We start from the raw sequence: 19887 nt of genomic DNA on the forward strand, positions 1-19887 counted from the left end.
GCATCCCATGACCGATACAGTGTGCATTAAGTCCTACTAGTAAACCTCGGCCGCATATAATTTCTGCTGAAGTTTACATCTAGTCAGATAATCCTAATTAGCTGCCACTTTGTACAACTGTGTTAGTCGTCATGTCAGCAGAATAAACAGTTTTAACTCCAAAGAGTACATTCTGTCAAGTGCCTTGAAAGCTTTTTTTAAATTGTGTTTGAATCTCCTCCGTAAACAGTAAATCGCTGCTTGTCTCCATGGTGACTATAACATTTTCTTTTTTTTACCTCTTACATATATTTATGTATTCTCCTCCTGACTTTACTCTCTTGCCCTTGTCCCATTCGATTTTTCCAAACATGTTTTTGCTGTCATATTAATTTTATTTCCTCTATTTTAATATTTCCACATACTGCCCTTCCCATTGTTTTTCTCCCCTTCCCTACACTTTTCTATTTAATGTATCTGTACTTAACACCCTTCTAATTCTGACTCCTGCTCTCACTGTACATCATTTTACCTCCTCATCTCCTTCTCCTTGACTCCTCTCTCTTCTGCTATCCTTCTCTGCTCTCCTTTAACTTCATTCCTTCCCATTTTTTTTTATCTCATGCCCTCTCAACTCTATTATTTCATCCTGCCTTTTTAATGTAACCTTCCTGCCACCTAATGCCCCCTATTTTTTTCTCCTGCTTTTATCTCATAACTCATCATCTCATAAATGGTGCCCTTCAATATCTAATTCTTGACTTGCCGTCTCCTGTCTCCCACTTCCCTCCATCATTCCCTCTTCAACACTCTTATTCTTTCCTCCACTAGTGTCGGTTGCATATCAAAAGCCCAAATGACTTTGAGTGGCTGAAGCAGTGTCGCTTCTACTTCAACGAGGACTCAGACAAGATGATCATCAACATCACAGACGTGGGTTTCGTCTATCAGAATGAATTTCTGGGCTGCACCGAAAGGCTCGTCATTACACCTTTGACTGACAGGTAAAGAACCATCTATGAGGGCAAACACACATGCAAGTTCTAATAAAGGCAGAATTAAAATGGTAAAAACTGTTAGTAGGCACAACACAAGATCATTTGTGTTGCACGGTTTAAGCAAGAACATCACAACCTGGGAGTAATTTCACACACAATATGATGGTACCTTTTGTAAGTAAGCCAGCATTTTTTTTAATGCCTTGATAATGTACGTGCTGCACCTCATCGCAGAAACCATTCAGAGTGAGTCGCAAGCATTTAATGGCACGCTAGTCATTAGAGATTTTCATACATCAGAGGAAAAGAAGCAATTACTTACAACAACAACAAGGTATTTTATAAAACTGCCTAAGATACATACTGTTAACTGTGTATCAGTTAATGTTCACTGTAACATCAGTTCAAGTTAAATACAGTTTCTATGGCTCACGAATGACTGCATTTGGTTAGCAGAGATACAGAGAGAGCAGTGGGAATGGGAAGAGAATAAATCAGAGAAGGAGGAGCAGGCACTCTTTCACACTGATCGTCACCTCTGTCACTGACAGAAGATATGACTGATGGAAAGAGAATCAGACAGGGAGAGAGAGGTAGAAGTTCACCAACAACCAGTGTCACACTAATAGATACAGAGATGGAAATATGAGAAGAGACAGAGAGAAGGGAATGTGAAGGGACAGCAGCAGGGAGGGAGTTACCAGCAGACATCAGACGGCAGCTCTCCAAAGAAGTGGCAGGCCGGCCTTATGGCCGAAGGTGCCAAGACAGCCCTGATTTTCTCTCTGCCATCGCTGCCTGCCTGAAACACGATCTGATTCATTCCCTTCACTTAGTATGGGCTTTGCTGTCTTTTTTTTCTTTCAGCTTCTCTGTCCTTCGTTGTCTCTGCCAGGTGTAATTGTTACCACATGGAAGCAAAAGGATAAGGATAGGAAGCTGACCTGTTTTAGAGATTCTTTTTAATAATAGTGGCCATCATGATGTTTGAATTGAGGTCAGTCATACAATATAAAGAGAAACCAGTGTTTAGCAGGGCTAAGGGCAAGCATTAGTCCTGCCCCCTGCTAAATTGCCCTTAAGCAGATTCCTGAATCCCCATTAGCTTAGGGTCAACATTCTCTCTCTGCCCTTTACCTCCATGTACAGAATCATATCACATTAGTTTTACAGACACTTTTTTTTGTAAGGAAGCACACTTTATAATCGTAAACCATATTTATTCCTGTGAAATTAAATACAAAAATATTTGTGTGTGTCTGTTTGCTCAGATGCTACATCACCTTAGCTCAGGCTCTCGGTATGAGTATGGGTGGAGCCCCTGCTGGTCCAGCAGGAACAGGTAAGACTGAAATATCTGCCTTTCATTGTTTTCCTTTATTTTTTGGCACTATGGCACTCAAACTGTACAGTTTTGAAAATAATGGAACTGAAGACTTGGATCGTGAATGCACAGCATGTCACCAATGTGGCAGCAGTATGGCATCTTAAAATTACCAACTGTTCCAAGATTAAGCTAAAGGGTTGCCAAATGATTAATGGGATGGAGTGGAGAAAAAAAAACAAAAAACTGGGTACATCATTTATTTATTTATTTTTGTTTTCTTTAATTTAATAGAACATTATAGTTTTCCCTTTAGATGTCATAGAGCTCACGTGATTTTCCAAATGAAGAATCATACAAGTGTAAAGGCCAAAATGTTTTCTAAGGTTTCCTGTCATGATAAAACTAGTTCCATCTTCGTTCATGATGTGAGAAATATGAATTTTGTTATTAGGAAAGACTGAGACCACCAAAGACATGGGTCGCTGTCTGGGAAAGTATGTTGTGGTCTTCAACTGTTCGGACCAGATGGATTTCAGAGGCTTGGGAAGAATAATGAAAGGTAAGAGTCACAAAGCAAAATGATGCTGTAGTGCTTGTGCTAAAAATTGGCAAAGCAAATAAAATAGCCTAGACTGCTTAAAGGTCAAAAAGATCTGTCCACAGTTTGAGAATTATGAGTGTGGTTATGAGTGTTGTTTTTCATTTTTGTGTAAATGAGTCACCGCTATGGTACGAGGAGAAAATATGTTTAATTTTTATGAAAAATTTTTATTTGAAAGATTCATTTTAACACAATGACCATAAAACTGCATGTTTGATCACCAGGTCTGGCTCAGTCTGGTTCTTGGGGCTGTTTTGACGAGTTTAACCGCATCGACCTCCCAGTACTGTCCGTGGCAGCCCAGCAGATTGCGATTGTTCTCACCTGCAAGAAGGAACGTCGCAAAAACTTTGTCTTCACTGATGGAGACAATGTGGATATGAACCCAGAGTTTGGCATCTTTCTTACCATGGTCAGTGACACACCAGTACTGATATTTCAAAATGTATGTGTAGAAACTATCATCAGTCTTATTTATTGTTTTTTATCAGTCAGAGAGGATTTAGGGGGGATGCAATGCCACTGTCTTTGTTTATTAAGTGAAATATTATTATGTGTACAAAGTTTCTGGGTGATATACCTGCATCTGAACACCTGTGTGCATGGAGCAACTTAGACATAAAAAGAAACTTTATTTTATAAACAAAATAAAAAATCTGAAAAAAAAAAGTCCAGCAAAAATGTTGTTTTTTTATATAAAAACATATAATAAATCTCAAATAACATAGGTTTCTAATGTGTACAATGTGTGTGTGTGTTTGTGTGTATGTATATATACTTACATATGAGTATACTTAAGTGGAATTGCACAACAGGACTTATTTTACAAGCCAGTTTGTACAATATTGAACACAAGGCTCTGCCCTTTTTTAATAATATTAGCCAGCGTTCATCAACATAGTTAGATCACTTTATCTCCTCAGCTCAGTTGATGTCCCAAGGCAAGTAATTAAACAGAGAACAGCTGAATAATTCTCTCCTGTGGGGAGAGGGGTGAAAACTAATTTTTTTAAAACTCTTTTTACAGTGCGTGTGTGTACACGTGTGTGTACAGAAATAGTAATCGAAGGCAGGCTCTGTGGAACAGAGGGTCTGAGCTGTGTCCACAGGGATTTAACTTGCTGAAGGAAGCAGTTTGCTATTAACTTTCTTGACGCTGGAGTATTAGCCCTACTCATGATGATCTTAAATAAAAACAAAGAGATGTGTATGTTGCAAATTGTACACATTTTTTTTCAGTTTCATCTTATTTAGCACTCCTGTTTTTGTTTTCCTGTCTGATCAGAACCCAGGTTATGCAGGTCGCCAAGAGCTTCCTGAGAACTTGAAGATCAACTTCCGCTCTGTGGCTATGATGGTTCCTGACCGTCAGATCATCATTCGGGTGAAACTGGCCAGTTGTGGGTTTATTGACAACATGGAGCTGGCACGCAAGTTCTTCACTCTTTACAAGCTGTGCGAGGAACAACTCTCCAAACAGGTTAAAAAAACAAACAAAAAACAGGAATTCTAAGGACTCAGCTTTAACACTGCAAACCAAATAACAAGTGCAGAGTGGTAGGCCTTGGTGAATGGAATGTGGATGAGCCACTTTAATCTGGCAAAATGTATTGAATAATAACAGACCAGTGTGTTGCTTGTAGAATTGTACTCAGTCAGTTTGTAGCAATCTGTCATTTACGCATATTGTGGAACAACAATTTTCCAAGGCTGCAGATTTATCGACATTTGTGTTGTGCAAATTAGTTTTTAAATATTTCTGAGTCATTGGAATGCATCACAAGGCTTTGCACAGCTGTCTACAAATTTTAATTTAATCTAAAATGCTGTCTGTGATTGTTCAGGTTCACTATGACTTTGGCCTGAGGAACATCCTGTCGGTTCTGAGAACACTGGGAGCAGCCAAGCGAGCAAACCCCAGTGACACAGAGTCCACCATTGTCATGAGGGTTCTGAGGGATATGAACCTTTCCAAACTGGTTGGTATAGGAAATAAACAGACGAGCATCAACTAGATGAAATTCCATTTAATGTATTGTCATGAGATAAGAAGTGAATAAGTAAGAAAAAAATCTATACACAGACCAGAATATCAAGTGTAGATTTAAGACAAACAATAGGGTTTGCTGGATTTTTGTAAATGTGTGTGCACATGTGTTTGTTAGATCGATGAGGATGAGCCTCTGTTCCTGAGCTTAATTGAAGACCTCTTCCCAGGCATCCAACTTGATAAAGCTGGCTACCCTGAACTAGAGGCTGCCATCGACAAACAGGTAGGAGGGAGTGATGAATGAAGAGCGAAATTTCCGAGAACTACAGTAGGACTGCATGACGGATGATTAGAAAGAGAGAGAAAGCGTGAAAAAGGACAGAAGGAATAATAAACAGAGGGTGAAAAAGAGATATGAACAGGCTGAGTAAAACTGGCTAAAAGCCTAATGGACTGTGAGACCACTGTATCTTTTGTGTCACTCTTAAGCGCCTTAAGATATAACACCCAAAGGGTTACAGATGGTGCCATTTAGCATTTGTCAAGGACCGAACCAAAGTATCTGTGGGCTGGATATAGAAAGTAAGAGATACAGTAAAATGTTAAGTCTGTAAATTACAGCTTTTTGTGCCTGCATTACATTATATGGCTTCACTCCTGCAGTATGCTTGTCTTTGTATCTCTGCACCTTCTTTAAATAAATGTGAACCTGTGTCTGATTCTGTCAGTACAGTACATCATACTGCCCAAATGGCATTATCAACAACATATCATTGTACTTAGTATAGTGTAAAAAAAAAAAAAAAAAAAGAGGTGAGACTAAATATAGTTAGTAGAGATGCACAGTGATATCAGCTGTAATGTTTTAGGGTGAAATATCAGCATCAAAATGAAAATGGCATGTTTAATGTGTAATTTGACATAGTTTGAATTCAATATTTTTTTTAACTTAGTGTTTTTTAGGATTGAAAAGCATTCTTTTTCTTTATATCGGCATCTGACAGTGGGCTATTACAATAAGAGCAGGCATAATGATACGGTTAAAATGTCGACATATGCGATCAATCGAAATGAGCTCGTAAAAACGATACAGCAGATTTAGATGAAAATCCATCCATCCATCCATTATCTATACACCTCACTAGGGTCAGGGAGAGGGGGCTGGAGCCTATCCCAGCTGACTTAGGGCAAAGGCAGGGGACAACCTGGACAGGTCGCCAGTCTATCACAGGGCTACACTTAGAGACAGACAACCAAGCACACTCACATTCATTAGATGAAAATCCAATATTGTGAATTATTTTTAGTTGGAACTTCATATATATTTTGCTCCTTCAGGTTGAAGATGCAGGTCTGATCATTCACCCTCCCTGGAAGTTAAAGGTCATCCAGCTGTTTGAGACTCAGAGGGTCCGACATGGTATGATGGCTCTGGGACCCAGTGGAGCTGGAAAGACAACTTGTATACACACTCTGATGAGAGCTATGACAGGTAGGATTTTGCGCATGTTTGTGATGTGTGTTTCAAAAGAGACATAATTTGTGATAAGTTGACTGATGTTGAAAATTGTCTATTAGAAAAGAGTTTTTCCCCTTGAGTTTAAGGTGACACCTCACAAACCAAGAGAACATATCTGTTCAAGGTGGTTGGTAGACACTAATATCTGAACATGGTTCCAGAACAATACATGATAAAAAACTTGCACTGATTTCCCTGCACATGACTCCAGTGGAGACGGAAACCAGTTCAGTGCTTTTCTTGAACTGAAAATGGCAGCAGGTGGGCAGATAGAGGTGGTCAGCATTGGGAACAAACAGGTTACCAGACAGAAGAGCAGAACAACACCAGGAGCAAGAATGATGCAACAAGCTGATTTGAAAATGAGAAGCAGGAGAGGTGGATGTTGGGGTCAGGGATGGGTGATTAGAGAATGATTGGAAGGAAAGTATGAAGACATGTGATGATGGATGAAGACTGATAAATGAGAACAGAAATTTCCAAAGCACTTTAAGATAACAAGTTCAAATTGGAATTGGTAGGATATGTGTAATATACAAATACATGACTTGTTGGTATAAAACATTGCTGTTGAATGAGGTAATTGGCTTAATTGGGGTGAAAATGATTTGTGAATACAATAACTTACAATCAAAACTTAACGGAAAATTCATACTTAATGTATGGAGTAGATATGTGATTAGATTTGTCTGTAACTTGTTGCATGCATTTGTATATGACTGGAGTAAAAATTGATCTATTTTGTACCTCTGTTGACATTCTTGATGACAATCCACTTGTACTGTCAGCATGCATGATCTTTGTTCTAAACAATCCTGGAGACACATAAGACAATCCAAGTGCCTCTTGTGTTTGTATTTTTGTATGAATATATATTGATATATATCAACATCATCTTCTCCCAGAGTGTGGTCAACCTCACAGAGAGCTGCGCATGAACCCTAAAGCCATCACAGCACCGCAGATGTTTGGTCGGCTGGATGTGGCAACAAACGACTGGACTGATGGCATCTTCTCTACACTTTGGAGAAAAACACTAAGAGCCAAGAAAGGTCAGAAAAGTTTCATACTCAGCACTGGTTTCATACTTTGGAAAACTTAAGCTTAAAATCAGTAGTGGGTGAGTGTACTGCACTCAGTTATCCAGAGAAATAAGACTACTTTAACACAAAACATAGATGAATTTCAAAATAATTTTCAATCTTTTTGTTATTATTTTTATTGTTATTTTCTAAATAGTAAAAAAGTACTTCACAGGGAGATCAACACAAGCTGTAATGGCTGCTTAAGTGGCAAATGAGGAGGTTTCGTAACTGTATCCTCTCAACATTAGATGAAGAGGGGAATTATTAGACGGATGATCCCTTTTCAGACAAGATTTTGTTTTTCTCAAATGAGTCATTCTGGTAATCTGAGGGTTTCTTTTCTTTTTTCTTTTTTTGGAGGGGGGGAGACAATGGCAACTCTGAACCCCCCCCCCCAAAAAAAAACAAACAAAAAAAAACAACAAAAAAACAGTTGAAGTATGTCATTATGTTGCAGAGAAGTATAAATGTCTTGGGACATCCTTAGTTCAAAGCGGAACCAACAACTGCTTTCTCTTTCTACTCAGTCCTAAGCCTACGCACATCATTAAAAATGCATGTGTGCAATGATATGAATATACATTACAAGTGTTTGCTTTTATGTGTCACAATATGCATTGGCTGTATTAGGTATATGTTCTAATGGAGCTGTGCATTTCTTTGAGATGGATGCATTCCCTGTGTTTGCTTTAGTGCAGTGTATTTGCGCAGCTTGTTGGTTTAAATAATTGCTTTTGAATTTAGTATTCTGTGGTGAACAAAAAAAAAACGCCTGTGAAAACATATGTTGTAATTCAACTGATGCAGAAACAACATTCCGTGACTTATCTGTTTTAATTAAGTTCTAATTACATTTTTAAATTATCTAAAATCACAACATATGTAATCTCAGAGCACTAGTAAGGTTAAGACCTTGCTATATTATAGAGAGATATAAATTTTTGACTGAGGAAGCACAGGGAGACAGTGGGAATGAAAAAAACAATCTATAAAGATGAAGAAACCTCCTGCAGAACTAAGAGTCAGGATGAGCGGAGAGAGAAAAGATGGGTAATGACAAACAATATAATGATCAACATTGCACAAGATATACCTGCAGGAAGGTGCAGGGAGAGAGAAGACAGAGAACAAGTGAAGAGAAGACAGAAAGTTAGATGTGCAATAGTGGCATATAAATGCATGGAGACTAAAAGAGAGGAGAGTAGAGGAGCTCAGTGCCTCTTGGGGGGTCCCTCAGCGGATGAGGCCTAATGCAGCAGAACTAAGGGAAGGTTCAGGGTCACCAGAGCCTCAGTCTAATCTTAAAAGTAGACAGGGTGTCAGCCTCCTGAGCCCAAACTGGGAGCTGCTTCCATGGCAGAGGAGCCTGACAGCTGAAGGCTCTGGCTCCCATGCTACTTTTAGAAACTCTAGGAACCTCCACTGAGTCTTCACTCTGAGACTAAAGTGCTCTATTGGGATAATACGGTGCTATGAGGTCGTTTAGATATGATGGAGCTCGGTCGTTATTGGATTCATATCTGAGGAGGAGGATTTTGAATTCTTGTCTAGATTTTACAGGGAGCTAATGCGGTGAAGGGACTATGGGAATAATGTGATCTCTCTTGCCAGTTCATGTTAATATTCTCTCTGCAGCATTATGGATTTAGGGGAGGATTTTCAGAGAGTTAACGGGATATCCTGATAATAAGGAATTCCATTAATTCAGCCTAGAAATATCAAATGCATTGGCTAGTTTTTCAGCATCACTTTGAGAAAGGGTGTTCTGATCAGACAGCACTGCACATGTGAATAGACTTGTTTTATGCGTGAGTTAAAGGACATCAAAAATAACATCGAGGTTTTTCACTGTAGCGCTAGAGGTCAAGGTAGTGACATCTAGAGTGGGTATCTGGTTTGGTAATATGCTTCTGAGATGTTTTGCCTGAATTTGGAAGTAGAAAGGAGTTTAATCTTCATAAATAAATATAGGTGGGTGTCATCTCCATAGCAATGGAAATGTATGCAGCGGTCTGCTGCAGTTTTTAATGACTGTGTACTGTAATTGGGTGAGTAAATAAATACATGAATGAATGGATGGATGGATGGATGGATGGATGGATGTTTTGTCTTTCTTCGCTTCTATAGTCTTGGTTATAAGAGAGAACAACACAAGATTAATGTATCTGAAAAATATCAACATACATCAAAAATATTCATCATCTCAACACAGAATAACCGTAAAACGATACAACTGGAGTTTTTTCAAGGCAAATCAAGAGGTAAGGGCAAATTATATCAAGACATGATTTAGTCACATCTCCCCACCCCTTTTATGTGGTACAGCATGGTATTAATTAACATTACATGCTGATGAAAAAATAATTTGCATACCACAGTTTTGCATTGATGCAAAGACTGACAAAGACTTTATTTGTAAAAAATATTTTAATCATAGCTATATTAATTTTCTCAACAGGCCCTTCCCTGAGGTTGTCTGATGTCACACCTATACAATGGTCACAGGCAAACCCCCTCACTTGCTAAACATCTGTGCATCAATAGACAACTGTTATTTACAGTTGGTACTTAAATGCCTCACAGTAAGATGTGTGACCAAAAATGACTTTGAAAAGAATGAAATAAAGAGTTCTAAGGTTAGATTTACCCAAGGTGCATGGGCCGTTTCAGTTTTCTGAGTTGAGTTGTCTGAACACGTTTTAAAAATGAATATAGTTGCTCATATTGACATAATTTTGGGAAGCTGCAATCATGGTTGTGGCTAGTTTTCATTTATTTTGCAGCCCCAGTACAGCTTTAGCCATCGCAATTAAATGCAGTGCTGTTCCTTTTTCACTTGGTCAGTCGGTGATTTCTTGCCTGCACCCTTTATTATAAGGACTGTCTGAGTCTGACCTGTCTTTCTCCACCAGCCAGTAGAATAATCAGCGTCAGAGCGCTTTATCTTTGGGACACACACCTGCCAAATAGCTTGTTACATGCATCAGGCCAGGACAGACTGACAATGTCTCACAGAAGGGCAGGACTGAGGGGAAGACGGTGCAATTACAAACCTATCTGCACCATGGATTTATCAATACACAGCACAGTTAAGCTACTGATGTTTCAGAGCTATAGCTGGGGCCGGAGAATCTATCTTGCACTGATCTCGCTTAGATAAAGGATCAGTGGGTCAGTCAGGCTAGACTGACATGTTCCACGAAACCACCCATCTGTTAGAGGATGGACAGGTTGGATGGCAGGCTCACAAGGGGAATAGCATCCCCCCTCCAATCACGCACTGCATGCAATAAACAAAAAAATCACTGCTTCTTCCCTCAGGAGAGCACATCTGGTTAGTCCTGGATGGACCCGTTGATGCCATCTGGATTGAAAACCTGAACTCAGTTTTGGATGACAACAGAACTCTCACGCTGGCAAATGGAGACCGAATACCGATGGCTCCCAACTGTAAGGTGGTTTTTGAGCCACATAACATCGACAACGCCTCTCCAGCCACTGTCTCACGCAATGGAATGGTGTTCATGAGCTCCTCTGTGCTCAACTGGAGTCCTATACTGGAGGTGAATGAACTAAATATAAAACTGATTTTATTTATCTTTTTTCCTGGGACAGATATTTAAAATTGCAGCGCTCATGGTGTGGTATGACAGTATGCACCTGCAAATAACACAGATAACAATACATGGAGTTCCTTTGAAATGGTGGTAAACACTGACACTGTGTTAGATCTAAATCCAAAAATGCCTGAAAAGGGCAAATAATTTTTCACTTCAGATTCACATATGGCTAGTCATTCCTGCAAGATCTTGGAAGAAGCTAAAAATAAACATCACACAACTGGACTGTAGCATTGTTAAAAGCACACACACACCATGTTATTTGGCACTAATGCAATTCATGTAATCGCAACTAACGGCAGTGATGTGCTGGTCTCAGGGCTGGTTGAAGAAACGTTCCCCCCAGGAGGCAGATGTTCTGAGGGAGCTCTTCTCCTCCTCCTTCTCTGACCTCTACCGCTTCAGTGTGCAGTCACTAGAGTTCAAGATGGACATGCTGGAGGCCTTTGTTATCATGCAGTGCATAAACATGCTGCAGGGACTCATACCACCAAAGGTAGGGTTACAGCTGGTCTGAAATTCTATCCACATTTACAGACGGCACATTACACACTGTATATTGTATATGTTGTACAATCATACTGCCAAGAACAAAAAATGACTGCTGAGGTGAAAGGGGAAATCTGTACTGATTGAAAGAATTTGCAATTTTTTTCTGTTCCAAACAGTTGCAAGCAAGTTGAGAAAATGTTCTCTTGGCACTTTTAGAAAGAGCCAGCACAGAAGGTCTTGCTTTTTTAAGGTCATTGTGGTTATAGCTGTCATCATAGCAGTTATTCTCATTAGTAGTCATGAGTTAAAGTAATAATAATTCACCATCTCTATTTTCAAAGGAACTTGTTTTTCCTTTGAATTTACTTGTAGGTGCAGATTCCATGAAACTTGACCAGATTTACTGAGATTGCCTTGTAGGCATTTTTTTTGTTTTAAATATTTATAATTGCTGTATAAGCTGGGGGCTACAAGGTCTCTTAGTGGTTAGCACTGTTGCCTCGCAGCAGGAAGGTTGCCGGTTCACGTCCCGATGAGGACATCTGGGATCTTTCTGCGTGGAGTTTGCATGTTCTCCCCGTGCAGTGTGGGTTCTCTCCAGGTTCTCCGGCTTCCTCCCACACAGTCCAAAAACATGTTGAGGTTAATTGGTGACTCTAAATTGTCCGTAGGTGTGAATGTGAGTGTGCTTGGTTGTCTGTCTCTCAGTGTAGCCCTGGGATAGACTGGCGACCTGTCCAGGGTGTCCCCTGCCTTCTCCCTAAGTCAGCTGGGATAGGCTCCAGCCCCCCCTAGCAACCCCAGCGTGGATTAAGCGGTGTATAGATAATGGATGGATGTATACGCTGGAAGCCATCACTTTTAATTTCCAGTTTAAGCCAATAAACCCTAATTAAAAACTGGTACATATGTTTATTATCCTACATTTTCCTTAAACATGATGTGCTCCTCTCATCTTTCAAGCATGGTTTTGGATCCCTTCTTGATGTAAAACGCTTGTCACTCTACAGGAGCAGTGCGGTGAGTTATCCAGAGTGCACTTGGAGCGGCTGTATGTCTTCGCCCTGATGTGGAGCACCGGAGCCTTACTTGAACTTGACGACCGGAGGAAGCTGGAGATCTGGCTCAGAGGAAACAACAGTATCCGTCTAAACTTGCCAGACATTCCACCTCACAGCGAGGACACCATGTTTGACTACCATGTCACATCAGATGGTAATTGTGCAATTATGAACTGATGTTTTCACCCAAAGATGCCACAAAAATATTGAAGCTGATCCTTTACAAGCAGAATCATTATGCCTCAAGTTACACTTATTTTTAAAGAATGTGCACGTTAAACAAATCGTGCAGTGACATGCTGAAATGTCTCTCACATTGGAAAATTTCTTGGAAGCATCGGTGTCATATTTTGTGCTGATCTCTACTCCATGCTTTATTTTTTTAATGCAGTGAAATTATCTTCCAGGTCATTGGATCCATTGGAGCATCAGCGTGGAGGAATACGTTTATCCGTCAGAAATCACCCCAGAGTACAGCTCCATCTTGGTACCCAATGTGGACAATGTCAGAACAGACTTCTTAATTCAAACCATCGCCAAGCAGGGCAAGGTGAAGTTACCAACATATATAGTATAAGTAGTATATCTGTGTGCTGCCTTTGTATTACCTGTGTTGCATATTGTGCAAACTATATGTGCAGATGTAATAAATTAAACAACAAAAACAACCAAAAATCTTGTAAGGTGTTGGACCACCACCAGGATACCTTGTTAGTGATTCTCCAAGTCTCCAAAACCCTTACTGGAAGGATGGAACCCCATTTTTCTGAGAGCTATTCCTTCATTTGGTGTTAGATTTGACGATCGTAGTGAAGAAAATCTTCCATAGGGGTTCAATTGGTTTGAGATTTCTTGATTGCTAAGACCATAGCCTGTGATTGCCATCTTTTTCATACTTAAAATGCCCCCCACAGCATAACAGAACCACTAGCTCCCTTCACTGTAGGGGTCAAGCTTTCAGGCCTGCAACGTCCTCCTGGAGTATGCCTCATTTATAGTCGTGCACTTGTTGGGGAATGTGATGAGCAGTGACTAATTTGTCCATATTGTCTTTTTTCACATCTCTGTAGAGAAGTGCCTATGCTTAAATATACAGTATTCTTTATAATGAAGGGTTTGTGTACTGCAGTGCTACTGTAATCTTTTTAACATTCAAAGTGCTAATTTTCCTTTAACATTCTCAGTCACCTGAGGAAGACTTGCTCCTCTTTTTTTCCCCTCACATACCACACTAATGCACACACATCACAGTCTTCAAATGTAGATCACAACCCGATTTATTGATTTCTTTCTCATAGATCTAAATGCAAATGTCCCTCTAGTCATTGTTCTTATTACAGTGCTAGCTGTTGAGCAGTCTTTCTAACGTGGCATGTCAATAACCTCTCTTTCAGAGTCACATAGATCTTTTCCTCTTATTATCTTGCCACAATATCACAATTGATATCTTAACACACACCACAGAGTACAACTGAATGCTAATTGCTTAATTATACCATGCAATGCACCTGTGAGGAAGCAGCTGCATTTGTTAGGTTTCTCATTTATGCAGGTTTGTCCATTCATTTGTCACTTCTATGCATATATACATATATATGCTACATTCAGAAAAAAAAAAAGCCAGCGAATGAGTTTAAAGTCTATAATAGTATAAAACAAATGTGTTTCATGTGTCTGGATGTTGGGTTGATATACTGGATGTTTTCATGGGATGAAACACTGCCTCATGCTTTCATCATTTCAAGAAATGATGAAAAATGAAGCTGTAAACAGTAACATTTAGTATATATACTTTCCTTGTCATATCTTTTATAAGACCTGATTTAAAGGTTTCAAGAGGTCAGAGACACTGAATCACTTCTAAACTCAAGAAAAGTATAATGCTACCCGAATACAGCTGAATAGACACATATGCAAACACTTCAGTTCATAACAATGGGTGGACGCAGCAGGGCTCTATTAAGGAATGAAATTAAGATACAGTACTCGCTTCTTTATTAAAAAGCCCATAAAATGCTTCACCATCTGGCATTCATCATAGTGTGTTTGAGTGTATTTCTGTCTGTATGTTTTGCTGTCATGTCTATGTGATTCATAGTTCCACTGTATGAGCGTAGGACAGTTTCACTGTAAGTGTCTTTGTAAATAGATGGGGTAAGCTTTTGTTTACTTCCATTCATTTAAGAAGCTCCTTAAATTCCATTATCTGCTACTGGCTAAATCTGATTTGCTTTTTCTACAAGCTGATGGATATTAATTCTAGTCCTGACTTCATTATGTTAAGCGATGTTAAAAATCTGTCATGTAAAAATCTTTGGTGACTGATAGACAGTATTATTATTTTAAAGATTATTTTTGGGCCATTTGAGCCTTTATTGTAGCTGAGGAGAGATGGGAAACAACCAATTGTGTTGCACCCAACCAGTATTATTTTTTTTATTATTATTTATTTTATATGATACCGTTCAATGCTCCCATCAACAGACTGTGTTGTTAGATTGAAGCTCTGCACATTACAGACTCATTTGTCAGTTCTTATCTAATCGCTTTGTTGAGAGTACAAGCCTGTGTCATTAGTCGAAGTATTGATTTGATAAATTGATGAATTGGTAATCGACTAGCATAATGAGTAATCTGAAGAAATTACTTAAATTGTTATCTTATGCTACTTACTTGAGCATTTATCTTGTGATGTTAAGGCTACTTAAGAATGCCTTCTCTATGTCTCTTTCATCTGTATTGTCCATGTTGACCTCTGAGTAGCGCATTGTTTTATTCCAGAGCCATGAAAAGCAAAAGTTTTGAATGGATTGAAGATGCTCATTGAAGTTTGAGGACACAGCAAACCATTTTTTCTTTCTTTCTTTTTTCCCCCCCCCCAAACATCTAGCTCAACAGAATAATGTCCATTTCAGGTTGATGTTCTTCATCAGTCTTGTTAGCCTGTAACATACCATGGAATGTATATTATTTACATTTTTGTCTTCAATGGTAATTAACTGATGAAAAATCTGAATTTTTTGTTAAAGGCTGTTTTGCTGATAGGAGAGCAAGGGACAGCAAAAACGGTCATCATCAAGGGCTACATGTCAAAGTACGACCCCGAGACCCACATAGGAAAGAGTCTCAACTTCTCCTCTGCTACCACACCGCTCATGTTCCAGGTAAAGCAAGGAAATCTGCTTACTTTCCTCTTAATTAGTTTGATGCTAAGCTATTAATTTTTTTTTCCGATGCTGCATGCTCTACAAACTGTGTGTGACCTTTTCATGAACTTGTGTAATATTGATGATTAATTAAACATATGCAGGTCAGAGGGAGGAGCACTGCCTTCTGCCTGTACATGCCTAAGCTTCACATTGATCAAGCTGTCACAAATAATTACGTCTCAACGGAACATAAAAGATGTGTTTTCCTTCTCCCTCATGTTTGTTGTCTTTTTCTTGTTTAGAGGACAGTAGAGAGCTACGTGGATAAGAGGATGGGAACCACATATGGACCCCCTGCTGGGAAGAAAATGTCCATTTTTATAGATGATATCAACATGCCTGTAATCAATGAGTGGGGAGACCAGGTGTGGGATCTCTAGTTGTTTTCTTTTGTTCTGGTATCCACAAAAAAAAAAAGTATTTATTTTGTGGATTTATGTGTTTATTTTGTTCATATAGTATATAATATTTGGAAATGTTAATTTTGCACATTTCAGTGACCTAATTTAATGATGCATCTAAATGATCTGATGACAATTGTAAAGTAGAACATGACTTTCAAACAAAAAAGACCTCTTCTTAATTTAAAATGACTTTTTGCTCTTCATTATAGGTGACTAATGAGATTGTCAGGCAGCTGATGGAGCAGAATGGATTCTTTAATTTGGAGAAACCAGGAGAATTTACCAACATTGTGGACGTTCAGTTCCTGGCAGCTATGATTCATCCAGGAGGAGGCCGTAATGACATACCGCAGAGACTGAAGAGGCAGTTCTCCATCTTTAACTGCACCCTGCCCTCCAATGCTTCCATAGACAAGATATTCGGTCAGTTTAACAGATTCATGTGTCAGGGACTGCAGATCGATATTAACCTGCACAAACAAATCTGGCACATTTACATGATAAACCCAAGAGCTCATGTTAATTAATGTCATTAAATAAAAAAACCTAAATGTTATTGATTCACAGTATGTAACATATCAAAACATTTCATCATAATTTTGTGTTTTCTGATACCAATTACTATTCATCGTCAAACTGCTAAAAACACAGTGAATGAAAAGTGTATTTTGCTTTACTTCCTTATATGTTTTTGCTTCAGTGATGAACTGATAAATCACCCGTTAAGAATCTTATACAATTGTTTGAAATTTATAACTAATCCTACCATCAACCTGATCACACAGGTGTGATTGGGGAGGGCCACTTCTGTGCCCGTCGTGGTTTCACGGAGGAGGTTCAGAGCACCGTACCTCGCTTGGTGTCTCTGACCCGCCACCTCTGGCAGCTGACAAAGGTCAAGATGCTTCCAACTCCTGCAAAGTTCCACTATATCTTCAACCTGAGGGATCTGTCCAGAGTCTGGCAAGGCATGCTCAGCACCAGCGCCGAGGTGGTTGACTCTGTCCAGGTGAGTTTTAGTGTCTTATAATAACCTGAATTCTAAAATGACATGTTATTAGGAAACATGGAGTATATGTCAAGATTTCTGCTGGAGAAACAACAGGGTTGCACGGTTGTTACAAAGCAGAACATACAAGTCAAGGATTCAGACAGTGTAAGTGGCTGCAGTGAAACGGGATGACAAAAAACTATAGCAAGGTGCTTCCCTGAATCTAAAATAATTGAATCAAACATTCAGCTGACAAGGAGTCTGTATTAAATCAGCCCACGTAAGTCTTGAACCATGTTTCGAACTGCATCATCGATCCAAATGCAAAAAAAAAAAGCCTAATTTAATTATACACTCGAAATATGCCAACCATACTTTTACAGTAACCAGGTTACTCCAGTGCTTTAATCTGATTTCTATCAGCAATGTGGTTTTGTGCATGTAAATAGTGCATAGAGAGAAGCACAGTAAAGTGGCACAGAGTAGCACAGTAAAGTGTGGCACAGAACACTGTGCTAGACTAGTGCAGGAGGCTTGGCAGGATGATCAAAACCGTCTGCTTATGTGACTTGAATGACTAGATATATTATGGAGCAATATATTTAAAATAGTGGAGAGAGATGCAAGTAAGGGAAGACAAGAATGAATAAGAAACATCTCAACATCTAAAATTCTGGCATTGCAAGCTCACTTCTTGCTGAGGTGACCGACTCCCAATTGGTTTGCGTTGAATAATTGAATACAGTGAAATACATCTTCTACCTCAGGCTGCCCCGAATGTAGGCAAACATGTTCAACATCCCTGCTGAGGCTGCCAACACAACTCAGACGACTTTAGACTATGTACGGCAAAACCAGAAACAATCAATTAAACCGCTCAACCAGAATGCAAGAGTTTACAATATGAATTTATGTAACTCGAGGAATTTCAGTTCGAGAAAGTATTCCAGTCTGTCTCAGCTCAATGATTTTCTTCGCATGTTTGAATCTTTTTCTCTGTAACCTTCTCATCAAAATTGCACTGTCCTTCCAATAGGGAACAAAACCGTTCCTTCCCATCAGTGCGATTCGTTACCTTTCCTTCTACGAGAATTAATACATGCTTGAATAAAAACATTAACATAAAAAACATGATTTTCCAGGTGCTGCTGTCACTGTGGAAACACGAGTGCAAACGTGTGATAGCAGATCGATTCACCATGCCCGATGACGTGGAGTGGTTTGACCAGGCTCTGGCGAAGCTGGTCGATGAGCAACTTGGCAAGGAGCACAAGAATATAGTGGACTATGGAGTGGACAGATACTTTGTTGACTTCCTACGGGATGCCCCTGAAGCTACAGGTACTGGTGAATCAAAATACATTGCATTTGTGGATTTCCTAAGTGTTGTGGCTCTCTCTTTGATTTGTAAGAAGATAATTGAATGTAAAATCTTCTTTTCTTACAGGGGAAGAACCGGAAGATTCAGACTTTGATTTGCCAAAGGTGTATGAGCCTATTGAATCCTTTGAGAGTTTAAAAGAACGTCTGAACATGTTCTTGAGCCATTACAATGAGAGCATCAGGGGCACTGCCATGGATATGGTCTTCTTTCAGGATGCTATGATACATCTGGTCAAGGTAGAGATCTTTCATCATGTACCCATATTCGTGTGATGAAAGAAAAGCAAAGATTAGGAAAAGTTGATAAAGTTTTATTCTCTACAGAACAGAATATAAAGACTTATATAAGAGTATGCACGCAGTGTACTTTCTTAAAACAGAAAAAAAAGTCAAACTTAAACTGTAACAAACTCAGCAGCAGAGCCTTTATTTATTAGCCTATATATTGGCTTATTAAGATGTTATGGCTCAGGTGTTACCAATGAAGTGGTTACACATTCAACAGGAATTGACATTTGAGTTACGCTTGCTGTCACCTAAAAAATAGTAGCTTTTGTTAAGAGGATCAAGCTTTTTTTCTTTTCAAAATCCTCAATCCTCAGACAGCCTTCAAACCCCAAAATATTGTACCAGTTTTGTTATATAACATGACTTGTGGAACTCTCCAATGCTCACAGGCACTTACATTCAAAGTTTGTGTTTGGCTTTGTGTGCGTAGGTGTCAAGGATAATCCGTACAGCTGGAGGTAATGCCTTGTTGGTGGGTGTTGGAGGTTCTGGCAAACAGAGTCTGACCAGACTGGCCTCATTCATAGCTGGATACAAGATCTTCCAGATCACTCTCACGCGGTAATGTTCGCACACACACAAACACAATCACACACATCCTTACCATAGCTATAATGTATCCTTGCTTAATTATAACCACATGATGATATCTAATGTCCTTTATGCAAAAAACAAAAAAACAAAAAACCCAAAACTAAACTACAAAAAACACAAAGATTCTAGGATGGCTATAATACCGTCTTGTCAATTTAGACTTTAAAAAACAAACAAAAAGCATTCCAGGTCCTTTGGAAAAGTCTTGTTTCTTGTTAACTATTCACAAAAATCTCCAACAGTATCTTCAGGTTGTAGCTGTTTATGGCCCATGAATGATAACAATTCATTAGGTGTTGAATTATTACATTGTATAAATAGAAACTAAAACAAAACAGGGCCACAC

General features: G+C 39.1%; 1 protein-coding gene across 1 annotated transcript in view; it reads left to right on the forward strand.

The window, feature by feature from the left end:
- The window catches only part of dnah5 (dynein, axonemal, heavy chain 5), a gene marked incomplete at its 3' end in the record, with an annotated part of 91776 nt that overhangs the window by 29223 nt on the left and 42666 nt on the right, over window positions 1-19887 (forward strand). The window contains exons 36-55 of the mRNA XM_008303463.1: window positions 811-983; window positions 2249-2319; window positions 2756-2863; window positions 3130-3317; window positions 4191-4385; window positions 4750-4884; window positions 5071-5178; window positions 6234-6387; window positions 7320-7466; window positions 10821-11062; window positions 11439-11615; window positions 12622-12826; window positions 13080-13222; window positions 15702-15836; window positions 16124-16246; window positions 16495-16708; window positions 17071-17294; window positions 18419-18617; window positions 18724-18896; window positions 19378-19508. Coding sequence (XP_008301685.1) covers window positions 811-983; window positions 2249-2319; window positions 2756-2863; window positions 3130-3317; window positions 4191-4385; window positions 4750-4884; window positions 5071-5178; window positions 6234-6387; window positions 7320-7466; window positions 10821-11062; window positions 11439-11615; window positions 12622-12826; window positions 13080-13222; window positions 15702-15836; window positions 16124-16246; window positions 16495-16708; window positions 17071-17294; window positions 18419-18617; window positions 18724-18896; window positions 19378-19508 — 3245 coding nt within the window. The remainder of the gene's footprint in view (window positions 1-810; window positions 984-2248; window positions 2320-2755; window positions 2864-3129; window positions 3318-4190; window positions 4386-4749; window positions 4885-5070; window positions 5179-6233; window positions 6388-7319; window positions 7467-10820; window positions 11063-11438; window positions 11616-12621; window positions 12827-13079; window positions 13223-15701; window positions 15837-16123; window positions 16247-16494; window positions 16709-17070; window positions 17295-18418; window positions 18618-18723; window positions 18897-19377; window positions 19509-19887) is intronic.

The sequence above is a fragment of the Stegastes partitus genome, unplaced genomic scaffold (genome assembly GCF_000690725.1).
Source record: "Stegastes partitus isolate 25-593 unplaced genomic scaffold, Stegastes_partitus-1.0.2 Scaffold2011, whole genome shotgun sequence".
NCBI classification, from domain to species: Eukaryota; Metazoa; Chordata; class Actinopteri; family Pomacentridae; genus Stegastes; species Stegastes partitus.